General features: G+C 41.6%; 1 protein-coding gene across 4 annotated transcripts in view; it reads left to right on the top strand.

Annotated features, from left to right (window-relative positions):
* The window catches only part of STAMBP (STAM binding protein), a 36,390-nt gene that overhangs the window by 5,016 nt on the left and 15,371 nt on the right, over positions 1-16,003 (top strand). For all 4 annotated transcript variants that reach the window (XM_003810361.6, XM_008962726.5, XM_008962727.6 and 1 more), the window contains 4 exons: positions 10,981-11,056; positions 11,335-11,430; positions 13,524-13,890; positions 15,502-15,626. In XM_003810361.6, the coding sequence (XP_003810409.1) occupies positions 10,981-11,056; positions 11,335-11,430; positions 13,524-13,890; positions 15,502-15,626 (664 nt within the window). The remainder of the gene's footprint in view (positions 1-10,980; positions 11,057-11,334; positions 11,431-13,523; positions 13,891-15,501; positions 15,627-16,003) is intronic.

Below are 16,003 nucleotides of genomic sequence, written 5' to 3'. Positions count from 1 at the left end.
CCCCATGCAATCAAAAATATACATATGGTCAGGCACAGTGGCTCACACCTGTAATCCCAGCACTTTGGGAGGCCGAAGTGGATGGATCACTTGAGGTCAGGAGTTCAAGACAAGCCTCGTCAACATGGTGAAACCCCGTCTCTACTAAAAATACAAAAATTAGCCTGGTGTGGTGGCGGGTGCCTGTAACCCCAGCCACTTGGGAGACTGAGGCAGGAGAATTGCTTGAACTCAGGAAGTGGAGGTTGCAGTGAGCCGAGATCACGCCACTGCACTCCAGCCTGGGGACAGAGCAAGATCATGTCTTAAAAAAAAAAAAAAAAAATATATATATATATATATATATATATATATATATATATATAATTTTTGACTCCCCAGAAACTTAACTACTAATAGCTTACTCTTGACTGGAAGCCTTATTGATAACATGGTCAGTTATCACATACTTTATATATTGTATGTATTATGTACTATATTCTTACAGAAAAGTAAGCTTGAGAATAGAGAATGTTATTAAGAAAATCATAAAGAATAGAAAATATAGATACTATTTGTTAAGTGGAAGTGGATCATTATGAAGGTCTTCATCCTCGTCATCTTCATGTTGAGTAGGCTGAGGAAGGGGAGGGGTTGGTCTTGCTGTCTCAGGGGTGGCAGTGGCAGAAGTAAATCCGTGTATAAATGGACCCACACCATTGAAACCCATGTTGTCCAAAAGTCAGCTGTAGTCGAAATAAGGAAAATACTTAAGAGTACTGTGATAGAGAATAAGCAGGGGTTTATGACTAGAGTAGTCAGGGTAAGGTCTGTCTGAGAAGACAAGATTTGAGCTGAGACTTGAGGGATGCAATACAGTTGGTCATTCCAAGAGCATAGGGCAGAGCATTAAAACACAGGTAACTATGTGTTTAGAAGTGCTTAGATGGGAAAGACCTTAGCATGTTCTGGGGATTGAAAGATCATTGTGTTTGGAGTATAGCCAGAGAAAAGCAGGATGACTCCAGGTAAGGCTGGAGAGGCAAGTGGGGCTGGATCATGCAGGACTTTATGGGCCATGGTAAGGAGTCTGTTTTTTATCTTGAGGGTAACAGCAAGCCATTGAAAAGTTTTAAGTGGGATTCAGACCTAAATTTACTTACTGTTTTTTAAAAGAGATGAGGTCTCGGCCGGGCACAGTGGCTCACGCCTGTGATCTCAGCACTTTGGGAGGCCACCCTGGAGTTCAAGGCCAGCCTGGCCAACATGATGAAACCCCATCTCTACTAAAAATACAAAACTTAGCCGGGCGTGGTGGCCCACGTCTACAATCCCAGCTACCCGGGAGGCTGAGGCAGGAGACTTGCATGAACCCGGGAGGCAGAGGTTTCAGTGAGCCGAGATCGCGGCACTGCACTCCAGCCTGGGTGATAGAGCGAGACTCGGTCTCAAAAAAAAAAAAAAAAAGATGTCACTAATGTTGCCCAGGCTGGTCTCGAGCTCCTGGATGCAAGCGATCCTCCCATCTCAGCCTCCCAAAGTGCTAGGATTACAGGTGTGAGCCTCCATGCCCAATCAATATTTAAAGTATAAATTTTGGCAGTTGTGTGGTAAATGGTGGAGCAACCGTTAAGAGAAGGCAGGGAGAGTAGTTAGGAAGTTCTTGCAGGCTGGTGGCTTGAAGTAGTGTGGCAACATGGAAAGAGACAGATGGATTTGGTATTTTGGAGGTCAGGTCCATAGGACTTACTAATCACTTAGGAAAAAAGATACTGCGGAGGTTGATGTCGTGTTTCTGCCTTGAACAACTTAAACGATAGGGTAGTCCATGTATTGAGATGGGAAAAGTGGTATCTAAAGAGGGCTGGGTAGTGGGGGAATTTAACCGTTCACGTTTGGGGTTTTTTTGACATGTTAAAATTTGAGATGCCTGTGAGATATCCAAGTAGAGATGTCAAGTGGGAGGTTGAATGTACCAGTCTGAACTCAGAAGACTGAGGTCTGGGCTGGAAATACAGACAAGGGAGTCCTCAGCATACAGATGGTTCTGAAGTTATGAGAATGGCTGAGATTTTCTTTTTCTTTTTTTTTTCTCCTGTAGAAATTAATTTTATTCTTATTCAGACTATTTTCAAAAGAAGCAGTGGTGCGCTGTTTTTCTAAAAATATGCCTTTAGAGATTTTTATATATGTATATAATAAAATCCATACATGTATTTACATGATTGCTACATACAAAATTACAGCACTGTGGTATGTACACATCTACAGGTACATTCTTTCCACACATCCCTGCTGTGCTTTCCCCGTGTGAAGGAGGGAGACTGAATCAGTTGTGAGCAGCCAAGGGCTGGCCCGGCGGTGGAACCTCCGAATGGGGGCTTGGGTGGAGGAGGTGAGGCGATTGCCGAGGCAGGAGCAGCAGCTGTTGCAGGGCTCTCCTGCAGGCCAGCAGGCAGCATCTGGAGGCTCCCGGCAGCCTCCCCCTCCCCTCCACCCCGTGGTGCCCGTGCTGCCCTCAAGGTGGGGTGGCTGACCACAGACCCCTCTGGTGCCATTCTGTGGCCTGGACTTGCTTGGCTGGGCCAAGAAGTTGTGTATGTGAGGGGTGGAGGAGGGAGCTGTGGAAGGAATAGACCCCGTCCAGCCCCAGCCCTGAGCAGGGGAAAGGGCTGGATGGCTAAAGCCTGCAGATGACTGGTGAGAACACTCCGCTTGGCCTGGCACTGCTAAGGGTCAGAGACTAGAGGCTGGGAGGGAGAGCAGTGGCCGCCGGCTGGGGAACAGGGCCTTCTTCCTCCCTGGGGCTCAGAGGGTGGCCTCAGCTGAGCTTGAGTAAGCCCAGCTCTTAGGCCCTGCGGCCAGAGGCTTGGCCTCCTGCCAGCAGAGGTGCATGCACACTGGGGAGGGGCTGCCATCTCCACTTCAACCCCTGGGCCAGGGGCTGGGGAAGAAATGGAGGCTTAGGCCTGGCCTGCTGCCCTGTAGGACTAGGTCCCCGGGGCTCAGGATTCCTGAGGCATGCAGAGAAGGGCCTGAGAATGCCTGAGATTTTCTAGTGAAGGGGCTCTTAATCTGGGGTCCAGGAACCTCACAGAGATTCATTGATAGAATTCAGGGGATCTGTGAACCGGAATAGGAAAAACTTTTCTTGTTTTTTCTAACCAGTGACTGAAATTTAGCATTTCCTTCCATTTTGAATGTAGGCCTCAAAGTACAGTAGTAGTAATATTTGTAATTTTGTCACCAGTAGAAATCAAGATATGTTCATATTGCATTACAGTTGTTGCTGACATCTCAAAATAGCATCTAAACATCACTACTTCAGAATTACAGTATAGAATTATTAGACCTACAGCTAGATCCCATTATCAAATGCATTGATAAAGAACACATTAGGCCGGGCACAGTGGCTCACGCCTGTAATCCCAGCACTTTGGGAGGCCAAGGCTGGCGGATCACGAGGTCAGGAGATCGAGACCATTTGGCTAACAGGGTGAAACCCCATCTCTACTAAAAATACAAAAAATTAGCCTGGCATGGTGGCAGGTGCCTGTAGTCCCAGCTACTCGGAAGGCTGAGGCAGGAGAATGGCGTGAACCCGGGAGGCGGAGCTTGCAGTGAGCCGAGATCGCGCCACTGCACTCCAGCCTGGGCAACAGAGCGAGACTCCATCTCAAGAAAAAAAAAAAAAAAAAGAACACATTAATAGAGAAGAATATATCACAATTTTTAAAATTTTTGAAAACTGTTTTTCCATAAAATTGGGGTATTCTTGGTAATCCTTTGTACTTTAAGTTATACCTTAAAAAAATTGTTCTGAAAAGGGTCCATAGGCTTCACCAGATGCCAGAAGGATCCATGGAACATAAAAGATCAAGTATCTTTGTTAATAAGGCTAGGGAATGAGAAGAGAAGGAGCCTAGGACTGAGCCCTGAGGTTAGTTAATGGAGGGAGAGTCAATAGGGGAGACTTTCTTTGAAGGAAGGTTCAAGAGGCAGGAGGAAATCCAAGAGAGAATGGTGTGGTGTCATGGGAGCCAAAAGAAATTAGTGTTTGAAAAAGGAGAGTAGCCATCTATGTCAGATGGGTGAAGACAGAAGATTGGCCTTTGGGTTTGGTAAGATGATGTCATGGGTGATCTTCATAAGCAATTTCGCTAGAAGGATTACAGAGACCCTAATTAGAACGGGTAGAAAGGTGAATGGACAGTAAGAAAGTGGAGGCAAAGGGTATAGACCTGAAAGTGGCAAATTTTTTTCTATAGGGGACCAGAGAGTAAAAATTTTTGGTTTTGTAGGCTACTTGCTGTGTCTGTGACTACCTCTGCTTTATAGTGTGAAAGTAGCCATAGACAACACATAAATGAATGGATGTGACTGGTTCCAATGACACTTTATTTACAAGAACAGATGGCTAGCTGGATTTCGCACACCAGCTGTAGTTTGCCAACCCCGGTATAGACAACTCTTTGGAGAAGTTTAGATGGGAAGGGAAGTAGAAAAATGGGGAAGTAGTTGATTGGGGACAAGGAGCGTGTGAACATGTGTATGTATTTTAAGTTAGGAGATTTTAGAGCATGTTTTTGCTGATGGAAAAGGATCTTATGGAGGAGGAGAGGCTAACAGTCCAGAAGAGAGCTTAGCTGTACTAATAAACTCCTCAGAAGTCAAGAGGGGATAGGATTAAGAGTACATGGATGCCTAAGGAATTGTTTTTTATGACACTTAGTGTTATTTTGAGTGACATATTAGTGTTAACAGCAAGACTGATATGGGGAGTTTGTCCCTGTTACTTATAGGACCACTTAAAATGATGAACTACTAGGAGAGTTGGTGCGGATGAGATTTAGCAGCTCATTTACTTGATTTGTGGGATTTAGAGTTTAATTTGGAATTTTGTTGTATTGGCTTTACCTGAAGTAATTAATGTAGCTACCTTCACTTTTCTTGGAGATACCTTTAAAATCCTGATTCTGATTCTGATTCTGTGAACAGAAAATCACAGCAATTGCAAACAAATTCTAGCTCACTGATTCTCAGTCTGTTTTCTGTTGTATTTTACTTAGTACATTCCTATCAATAACAGTGGCTCAGCTTTGGCAGTTACTACAACCGAGGAGAAAAGAGAGGGGAGTATACATCTGCCTCACCACTCCTCTGCCTCCCCTACTACTGAGAATCATTGTTCTAGACCTTTTGTGGATACTTTCTTTACTTCAGGGTTTTAAAAGGCATGTTTGTTCCTTTTCCTGGAGCAGTTCAGGCATCTTAATGATCTCAGGCATATTTCCCCCCTCTACTGAGGAGCTACATTAGCTTCCCTAATGTAGGAATGCGTTGCCTTTTGCAGACCCCAGTATAGAAGAAAGAGTTCAGCATATTAAATCAGTACATATTTTCATGATGAGTGCAGACAATAAACCAGGCAGTGGATTCTTTCACAGCTTTTTATGGTCATCAACTAGGCTGCCCAGAAGGGAGTGAGAGTATTCAGGCAATTCCTGTCTGCTATGTGAGCCTCCTGGAACACCAACCCTTTTTCTGAAAATGAACTGTCACCTGTGTTGAAAATGTTCGCTGAGATTGGGGTTTATAGACTGAAGAAGGTTCCATCTGTGATCATGCTTACCATGCTGAGTAACTTTTAAGACTGGAAGAATCGAGATGAGGATCCTTAATGCATCCATGTTAAAGAACCTTTGCTTGACTTTTTGAATTAGTTGTTTTCATACAAAATTAACACTTATTCACGATTTAAAAATTTTTTCAAACACTGCAAGGGAGATATTAAAGTGAAAAGAGAAGTCTCATCTATCAGAGGTGGCCACTATTGTATTTCTGGCATGGATGAGGTGTGATTAAACTCATAGGTGCCCCCATGTGTCCTTTTCCTTAAAGCATCAATGGGATCATACCACGTATTCTGTTCTGCGACTTGCTTTCTTCACAGTAGTGTCTTTCCATATCAGGACATACTGAGCCATCTCATTCTGCCTCAGAGCTATTCCATCTGCCTGGAACATGAATCTGAAACAGTCCCAGATTCATGGCTCACTCTTGTCTAGTCCTTACTCAAATGCCTCCTTCTTAATGATGACTTCCTTAGCTGCTGTATCTAAAATTTCAACCATTCCCCTATCACTTTCTATCCCCCTTCCCTATTAATGACTTTCCTAGCATACTTCTGTTTATTGTCTGTTCCCCCACTGTAATGTATACTCTATGGTGGGGAGGAATATTTGACTGTGTTGTTCACTGCCATATCCCCAACCTTTAGAATAATTCTGGACCCTGTAGTAGATGCTCAGTAAATATTCACTGAATGAATGGGTGAATGATTACATTGTCTTCACATTTGAATGCACATTATTTTTTAAACAATCCCCTATTGATGGACATTTAGGGTTTTTTTTTTTCAGTTTTTTCTACTTTTTAAAACAATGCTGTATTGAATATTTTTATACATATATCTTTGTACTGTTTTATAATGATCTCTAGGATAAATTCCTAGAGATAGAATTGTGAGTTTAAAGGATATACACATTTTAAGTTGGATGCGGTGGCTCACGCCTGTAATCCCAGCATTTCGGGAGGCTGACACGGGCAGATCACCTGAGGTCAGGAGTTGGAGACCAGCCTGGTCAACATGGCGAAACCCCATCTCTACTAAAAATATGCAAATTAGCTAGGCGTGGTAGCAGGTGCCTCTAATCCCAGCTACTCTGGAGGCTGAGGCAGGAGAATCACTTGAACCTGGGAGGTAGAGGTTGCAGTGAGCCGAGATTGCCCCACTGCACTCCAACCAGGGCGGCAGAGCAAGACTCTGTCTCAAAAAAAATAAATAAATAAATCAAAAAAAAAATAAATAAATAGTACAAATTAAAAATAAAGGATATACACGTTTTAAATTTTGAATAATTAGCTTCCATTTTCCCCCCTTAAGATAAAAGGTTATATTAATTTACAATCTTGCTAACACTGTATGGGTATCCCATTTCTCTATACCAGGTATGATCAACCTTTAAGTCCCATTTCTCTGCCAGGTATAATTAACCCTTACGCCTTTGCCAATCCGATGGATGAAAATGGTATCTCATCCTAATTTGAATTTCTTTAATTATGAGTGGATTCAGCATTATTGCATATATTCACCTTTTGTATTTACTTTTCTGCTTATGTCTTCTTTTTTCATTGTTTATTAGGTCATTTTGCTTGTGTTTTTGCAATCATATCTTTGTTTGCTTTGGTACCTTTCCTCTCTCCAGGCTTCAACCAGGTATAACCCCAGAGAACAGTATACATCTGGGCCACCGCTTTCTATCCTTAGAAAGTTTCTAGGGATAGAACTTTGAACCATGTAATGGAATCTAGTTTATAAGTAAAGAAAAAACTCCCAAACCTGTACATGATGCTGGTGTTAGCACCTTCATCTCTTATTCTTGCTCACATTTTTTGTTTATTAGTTAAAAAAAATCATAGAAACCCATAGCAAATATTGACTATGTTCTAGATACCGTGTTTAGCATTTTATTATCTCTTTAAGTGTCACAGCAAGCCTGTCAGGGAGTACTAGTTTGTCTCCATCTCTACAATTTTATGGACAGGATATCAGCCATGTCCAACCCTTTGAATGCAGGGACTTTTTTTGCTTATCTATGGTAGCAGATATCACCTTTTTAAAAGTTCATTAGCTAGTTAGTGTTAGTGTATTTTATGTATGGCCCAAGACAGTTCTTCTTCCAGTGTGGCCCAGGGAAGCTAAAAGGTTGGACACCCCTGCAAAAAACTGAGGGATGGTGAGATTAAGTGACTTGCCCAAGGTCACATAGCTAGTAAATGGCAAAACCAGGATTTGAGCCCAGGCACAGTGGCTCCAGAGCCAGCCCTACTAACCACTAAGTTCTTTTACCTCCAGTATGAGTAATGGGGTATGTTGCCCATTTTCTGTTTCAAGAGACCTTTTTGCCCATCTATCCCCATTCAGAAAACTGGCTACAGTTGTTGAAGCAAGGGAAAGCTATTCATGTACAGGTCTGGGAGGTTTTTTTTGTTTGTTTTTTGTTTTTGTTTTTTTACTTATAAACTAGATTTCCATTACGTGGCTCAAAGTCAAAGTAATATAAAGAGGTACTTGTTGAAAAGTTTCACACCTACTCTTATCTGTTCTATTACCCCTGCCCTCATTTCTGTGTATACTTCCTGTTTCTTTGTATACTTACAAAGCAAAGTAAATAAATACGGCAGGCTAAATACGGCAGGTTGTCAAATAATGTCGTTTTGTCCAATGTCATTTTGTTTTAATGTTGATGAGAAAAGAAAAATCCATTCCTGCCTGGGGCCACTGTCTGTGTAGAGTCTGCACATTCTCCCCATGTCTGTGTGGGTTTTCTCCGGGTATTCAAGTTTCTTCCCACACCCCAAAGGTCTGCACATTAGGTGAACTGGCATGTCTGAATTGTCCCCAGTCTGAGTGAGTGCAAGTGTATGTGTGAGTGTGCCCTGCAATGGGATGGCATCCTCTCCAGGGTTGGTTCCCACCTTGGCCTTGAGCTGCTGGGATGGACTCTGGCCACCTGGGACTGAATAGGCAGGTAAATCATTTACTTACTTGTTTTTATAAGTCTTTCTTAAATGTATGTATAGCTCATATTTATTTCATTGTTTAATATTAGAAGTGTTTTGGTCTGTATTTAGAAGTCTGGTGTTTTTGTGACCAGGATAGGTCAAAGGAACTTAACTCTTGTTTATGTCAATTAGTGCATGGTAAAGTTGGTTTTGTTATATGTCATTGTGCTTAAAGTCACAATTTCCAAGAACCTATCAACATTAAGGACTTACTGTGTATATGTACATACTTGTACATATATGTAATGTTTACTCATCAAATATTTATTGAGTGCCTCTTTATACAAGGCACTGTGCTGGCTTCCAAGGAGTATACAAAGAAGCATGAAACACAGAAATCTCTGGCTTCAGGAAGCTCACAGTGTAGTTCTATAATAAGAGCATAAGTGAAAATAAAACATAGTGTTTATATGACATAGTACTTTCTTAGCTGATTCAGGCCTCAATACAAAGCACATTCAGCCTGCTAAAGGTAGTAAATATTAATATGTATCTTGGCTTTTGGGGCTAAGGTGAGAGTTCTACTGAATTATCTATCAGTCTCTAAAATATAAGAAATATGTGTTATTTATCTTAATAGATTCTACTGAATTATCTATCAGTCTCTAAAATATAAGAAATATGTCTTATTTATCTTAATAGATTCTTCAGGACTTTATGGTTTGAACAAATGAATCTGTATTTCTTTTAAATATAGACTTCAAGGAAACTGTTTTATATCTTTCTTTCTTTTTTTTTTTTTTTTCCAAATAGAGATAGGATCTCCCTCTGTCACCCAGGCTGGAGTGCAGTGGTGTGATCAAAGCTCACTGTAACCTCAGACTTCTGGGATCGAGAGATCCTCCTGCCTCAGCCTCCCAAGCAGCTGGGACTACAGATGCATACCACCACACCCAGCTAATTTTTGTGTTTTTTTATGTTTTGTTATATATGTTTGTGTATGTGTGTGTGTGTGTGTATATATATATATATATATATATATATATATATATATAAATTAAAAAATATAAATAGAGACAAGGTCTCACCCTGTTACCCAGGCTGGTCTTGAACTCCTGGGCTCAAGCAATCTTCCTGCCTCAGTCTCCCAAAGTGCTGGGATTACAGGCATGAGCCACCGCACCCAGCCTCTTTTATATCTTCTTCATGAACCCAAAAGGAAGCTTTTTAAAGAACCATTTTTATTTTAGAGTCCATCCCTGCCTTGAGGAGCCTTATCAAGTTGGATCAAAATGAAACTTGTGTGCCTAATATAGAACTGAAGGATGAGGACTTATCTTTAGAAAGTTTGTTTTGGTGGGGATCATCTTTTTTCTTTATTGAGGATTCTTCTTCCAATTACTTCTGCCCCATGGGCAGTAAGTAGAAAAGAGTTTATCCCAATTACAATATAATATTTTAGAGCTATCAGCAAGCTACCTTCAATTTATTTTTTTATCTCAGTTTCTGTGTATTACAACTTAATTCTGTTAAAAGACATCTTTGTTCAGAATCCCTCCAGTAGTTCTAGACATTCCAGAAACCATATGGAAGAAGTATGGTGTAGTGGTTAAAAGAATAGGCTCTGGAGCCAGCCTGCTCATATTGAAATTCTGAATCTGCCACTTTCTTTCTGTGACAAGTTACTGGACTTTTATTTATTTTCACTGCCCCTAAGTAGATGTCTTAAATGTTAGAGATTTGTGAATTAATTCAGTTTATTCTCCCCACTGAGCTTTAGAGCCATGGACAAGAACCAAAAGATGAAATCTAGCATCTTATATTTACCTAAGCACTTTTCATCAAAGACAATGCATGCTAACATGTAATATGCACATACTACATGCATAGAACACATGCACTAAGTATTTCCATGCATTTTTGTATGATGCAAAGTAGTATTCTTCTTTGAAGGAACACGAATCCCAAAGGAAAAAAGCCAAAGTTAAAGGTTACATAAGAGCTAGAAGTAGTAAGGAAACATGGTTTTCTCTTGCTTCCTGCTCATGGCTGCCAAACGGTTCTCTGAAGACTGCTATGTGACAGAAGCCCTTTCCTTTGAAAACCTGTCACGTCACAACAAGAAAAAGATCTCTTTCTTTGGAGGTACATTTTTGGGCACAAGAAAGGCTTTTAAAAATTTTTTTGGCCATCCTTTTCATTGTAGGAGTCTGGTGCTTGCTGCCTAGTTTGGGAGTAGAGGAAAAGACTCTGGCTCTTTAGGGGGATAGAGATGGGAAAGGAGCATGGCCCAGCTGGGTGTATTAGCTCTCCCTCTGCTGCACTTCTGGAACCTTTCATATAAGGGCTTCAGGATAAGGGGGTTGCATAGCTTTAGGGTCTTATGGACATTTGGACCATTTGCTTCATAATCATTTTGAACTGTTTCCTTAGGCTCTTTATTGAGAAACTACCAAAGCATCGAGATTACAAATCTGCTGTCATTCCTGAAAAGAAAGACACAGTAAAGGTGGGTCTTCACTTTCATTGTTGCCCATCTAAAAGCTTCAGAGCAGCACAGACTGACTTCAAGATAAAAGTAGTAGTCTCTGCATCTGAGTACCAGATCCTGCAATAGGAGATAAGGCCATTTCACCAGAACAGTTCTGAAGTAGCAGGTATGGTACAGTAGGGGGTATTTTAAATCATTTTGGGAAATGTTGCAGTCACCAACTTGACTTAAGTCTTCTTTTGGATTCTGTAATTTTCTGGCATTGTTCTAATTCTGTTTTCTGTTTTGTGTCTCAGAAATTAAAGGAGATTGCATTTCCCAAAGCGGAAGAGCTGAAGGCAGAGCTGTTAAAACGATATACCAAAGAATATACAGAATATAATGAAGAAAAGGTCAGTATATAACAGCTAAGAAGAAAATTATTTTGCTTTTTTAGGCTGTGCCCTGGGATTGTAATATGACATTTCAATATATCCTGTGCTTTTAATGTGCTGTTTCACCTTTTTTGGGCAAAGACCAGAAACTCAAAAAAGTAGAACACCAGTGGTTAGGCTCAGGGTTGTAACACAGATATAGCCTATTTGTCGAAGAGAGTGACTTGAGGGACAGAAAATCTGTCGCCTACCTGCTATGTCTAGAGTGAGAATCTTAAGAACAATGAACATTCTCTCCAAAACATAGGTTTTTAGATCAGAGAATTTGAGGGTTGGATTCACATTTGGTTATACCTGAAGCTATTTATAAGAATTGACTTTTCAAGCTATTTTTTTTTTTTTTTTTGAGACAGTCTCACTCTGTCGCCTAGGCTGGAGTGCAGTGGCACGATCTCAGCTCACTGCAACCTCTGCCTCCCCGACTCAAGTGATTCTCCTACCTCAGCCTCCCAAGTGACTGGGACTACAGGCATCCGCCACCATACCCGGCTAATTTTTGTATTTTTAGTAGAGATGGGGTTTCACCATGTTAGCCAAGATGGTCTCAAACTCCTGACCTCAAGTGATCCGCCTGCCTCGGCCTTCCAAAGTGCTGGGATTACAGGCATGAGCCGCTGCACCCAGCCATTTCAAGCTATTTTCAAATGATTCTTTTTAGGAAGTCAGTTAAAACATGTGGAGAAACTCCCAGGGCGCTGTCAGTGGCCAGCTGTGAATACATACTGCAGCCACTCACAGGCTGTTGTGTAGCTGTCTGCTGGTCTCTATTCTGGACTCTGATGTTGAAAATCAGCAGAGGGATGAACAGCTGTGAGGTATATACTTCTAAAGCACCAAGTGAGTGTAAGCTTTAAGGATGAGGTTATTACTTAGCATTTCTTTCTTTCTTTTTTTTTTTTAATCCAAATGCCACTTAAGTATTTCTTATTAGCTTAAAATGTCACTCTGTGTTGAACAAATGCACAAAAACCATAAAAATTTCAGAGGCCTCATTTTGGGTTAAAATTCAGTAGAAGGCAAGATGTGGTGGCTCATGCCTGTAATCCTAGCACTTTGGGAGGCTGAAGTGGGTGATCGCTTGAGCCCAGGAGTTCGAGACCAGCCTGGGCAACATGGTGAAACCCCATCTCTACAAAAAATACAAAAATTAGTGTGGTGGCACGCACCTCTGGTTTCAGCTACTCGGGAGGCTGAGATGGGAGGATCACCTGAGCCCAGGGAGATTGAGGCTGCAGCGAGCCATGATTGACCACTACAGTCCAGCCTAGGTGACAGAGTGAGACTCTCTAAGAAAAAAAAAAAAATTCAGTAGAGACCCCCAAGATAGCAAGTATAAGTTTGGATCTGGTTCTATTTTATAGCCTTACTTGAAATATAGAATATGTACATGACACAGAGAGAAGAATAAAACTGTCTGTGATACAGGTTAGGAGAACACAGATAGTAAGTTGCATCAAGATTTCAGGCCAGACATTGTGGCTCACACCTGGAATCCCAGCGCTTCGGGAGGCCGAGGTGGGCAGATTGTTTGAGCCCAGGAGTTCAAGACTAGCCTGGGCAACATGGCGAAACCCTGTCTCTACAAAAAATACAAAAATTAGCCAGGTGTGGTGGTGCACACCTGTGGTCCCACCTACTCAGGAGGCTAAGGTGGGAGGATTGCTTGAGCCTGGGAGGTCAAGGCTGCAGTGAGCTGTGATCATGCCATTGCACTTCAGCCTGGGAAACAGAATGAGACCCTGTCTCAAAAAAAAAAAAAAAAAGATTTCAGTGAAGAGGAAAGTGCATTAGGTAGAGTCATTGTCGGGAGGGTATTGAGAGGATTGGGATTTTAATTGTCCTTGGAGATAGGTATACTGTGGCCAGATAGAAAGGGGTGGTGACTACACTCCGTGGGTATAAAGATACTGAGGAAAGCATGAATTCTGTGTTAGGTAATCAGGCCACAGCAGAAGTACATTTTGGAAATCTCTATGCTAAAAAGCCTTGTTCTCCTGAAGTGTGAAGTCACTGAGGTGTGAAGTGTTAGCCTAAATTTTCTCTCTTTGTAGAAGAAGGAAGCAGAGGAATTGGCCCGGAACATGGCCATCCAGCAAGAGCTGGAAAAGGAAAAACAGAGGGTAGCACAACAGAAGCAGCAGCAATTGGAACAGGAACAGTTCCATGCCTTCGAGGAGATGATCCGGAACCAGGAGCTAGAAAAAGAGCGACTGAAAATTGTACAGGAGTTTGGGAAGGTAGACCCTGGCCTAGGTGGCCCACTAGTGCCTGACTTGGAGAAGCCCTCCTTAGATGTGTTCCCCACCTCAACAGTCTCATCCACAGAGCCTTCAGACTGTCACACAACTGTAAGGCCAGCTAAGCCACCTGTGGTGGACAGGTCCTTGAAACCTGGAGCACTGAGCAACTCAGAAAGTAGTAAGTGCATTTGCTGATGTCCTCTTCCTTCTCAGTTGCAGCCAAACAGTATCATTCTGATGGGGTCAACCTAAGATTGCCTCCCTGATCCCACTCATTAAACTTTGGTCACAGAAACCCATCTGATAAGTATTGCTGTACTGTGTCCTAATAAACTGGCTATGTTATAAAAGTGGCCTTTGCTGAAACCTAGTCTGGTCGATTTTCTGAAGAGCTAATATTATTCTTGAAAGTTAGACTGTCAACTTTTTAGTGAAAGGAAAAGAATGTGCCAAACCGAATTCATAATCCTCAGATAACATCATCAGACTGCTGTGTGACTCTGTGTCCCCTGCTCTGACTTTGTTACCTGTCTAGCAATTCAGATCTTGCTGTTGAATACGCAAAAGCAGAACATCTTTCCCCTCCCACTTTTTTTTTTTAAATATGAAAATATAGCTGTGAGAGACACTTCCTAACTTTAGCTTGCTGGCTGTCTCACAGAGTTTCTCCATGGTGTTCAGAAACTGGGTCCATTCTTGGCATTTTTTATGAGCTGCTTTGTTCATGCCTTTTTTGGGGGACTACACTGTATTTTTTATTTTGTTGTGGTTTGGCATTTAACTTCTTCCAGAAGACTAAGTTCAGAAGTAAATAACTGCCCAGATTGTTTTCCATTCTCAAGAATATACACCAGTGTATTTCTTTTAAAGTCATACTCTCTGATATTCTTATCTGAGATAAAAGAGATTTAAAATTAAAAGTTCAGATGAATGGGCAGTGTCTTAGTCCATTTTGTGCTGCTATAACAGAATACCTGAGGCTGGATAATTTATAATGTACATAAATTTATTTGGTTCATAGTTCTGGAGAGTGGAAAGTCCAAGACCCAGGGGCCTGGCAAAGGCCTTCTTGCTGCGTCATCCCACGACAGAAGGGTGGAAGGGCAAACAAAGATCCCTCATAGCCTCATCACCTCTTAAAGATCCTACCTCTCAATAATTTTGCATTAGGAATTAAGTTTCCAAAACATGAACTTTGGGAGACACAGTCAAACCACAGCAGGGAGGTTATTTTTTTAATTCTTTGTATTAGATTCTGACAGAAAATTCCCAAGTGTTTCAAGAACTTGTGTCTTTTTCCCCCCTAAATTTTATTTTTTACTTTTATTTTTTAAGTTTTTGTGGGTACATAGTAGGTGTATGTATTTATGGGGTACATGAGATGTTTTGATACAGGCATGCAATATGAAATAAGCACATCATAGAGAATGGGGTATCCATCCCCTCAAGTATTTATCCTTTGAGTTACAAACAATCCAGTTACATTCTTAAGGTTATTTTTAAGAAAACTTTTCTTAAGGTAGTAGTTTGCCCTTTTCTTAACTTGAATAATTAAAGCCTACTATTTTCTCTTCTTGAAGTAATGTGCTCCTTACAGCTGTGGCCCAAGATTGGAGAAGACACTTTACAGCCCTTTTTTTGGTGCCATTAGAATGAGATCCCTACTCACTGCCTGAAGTTGGGGGAATCCCAGTGGCTTAATGTTGCTCCTCCAGGGCTGCTGGCTGTGAGGTCTGCTTGAGGAGGCAGGGCTCAGTGGTCGCAGACTATTCTCCTTTCTCCATTACAGTTCCCACAATCGATGGATTGCGCCATGTGGTGGTGCCTGGGCGGCTGTGCCCACAGTTTCTCCAGTTAGCCAGTGCCAACACTGCCCGGGGAGTGGAGACATGTGGAATTCTCTGTGGAAAACTGGTAAAAAAAAAACAAAAAAAACCAAACTCTTCTCTGAACCGAAACTGTTTCTTCCCCTCTTGGCATCCTGTGACTCTCAGAGAAAATATCCAGGGTCAGTTACTCTTTGTACCAAGGAACCGTGGACTGCATAATTTCATGTCACTTTGAATTTGGTGACCCTGTATTGATTGATTGAATTGAAGTGATTATTTTAATGCTAGTAGTAAGAAATACCTAATTTTAAACTTGGTAGGAAGATCCAGTCATTATCTACATATCAATTTTTTTAGTACCTACTTTATGGTAGGACCTGGGAATATAAAATATGTAAAGCACATAGTATGTGTCCACGAAAAGTGCCCAGTCACTTTGGAGAGAAGGCAGACATGCACTAA

Source organism: Pan paniscus, chromosome 12 (assembly GCF_029289425.2).
Source record: "Pan paniscus chromosome 12, NHGRI_mPanPan1-v2.0_pri, whole genome shotgun sequence".
NCBI lineage: Eukaryota > Metazoa > Chordata > Mammalia > Primates > Hominidae > Pan > Pan paniscus.
This window is presented reverse-complemented; position numbering and strand designations above follow the sequence as displayed.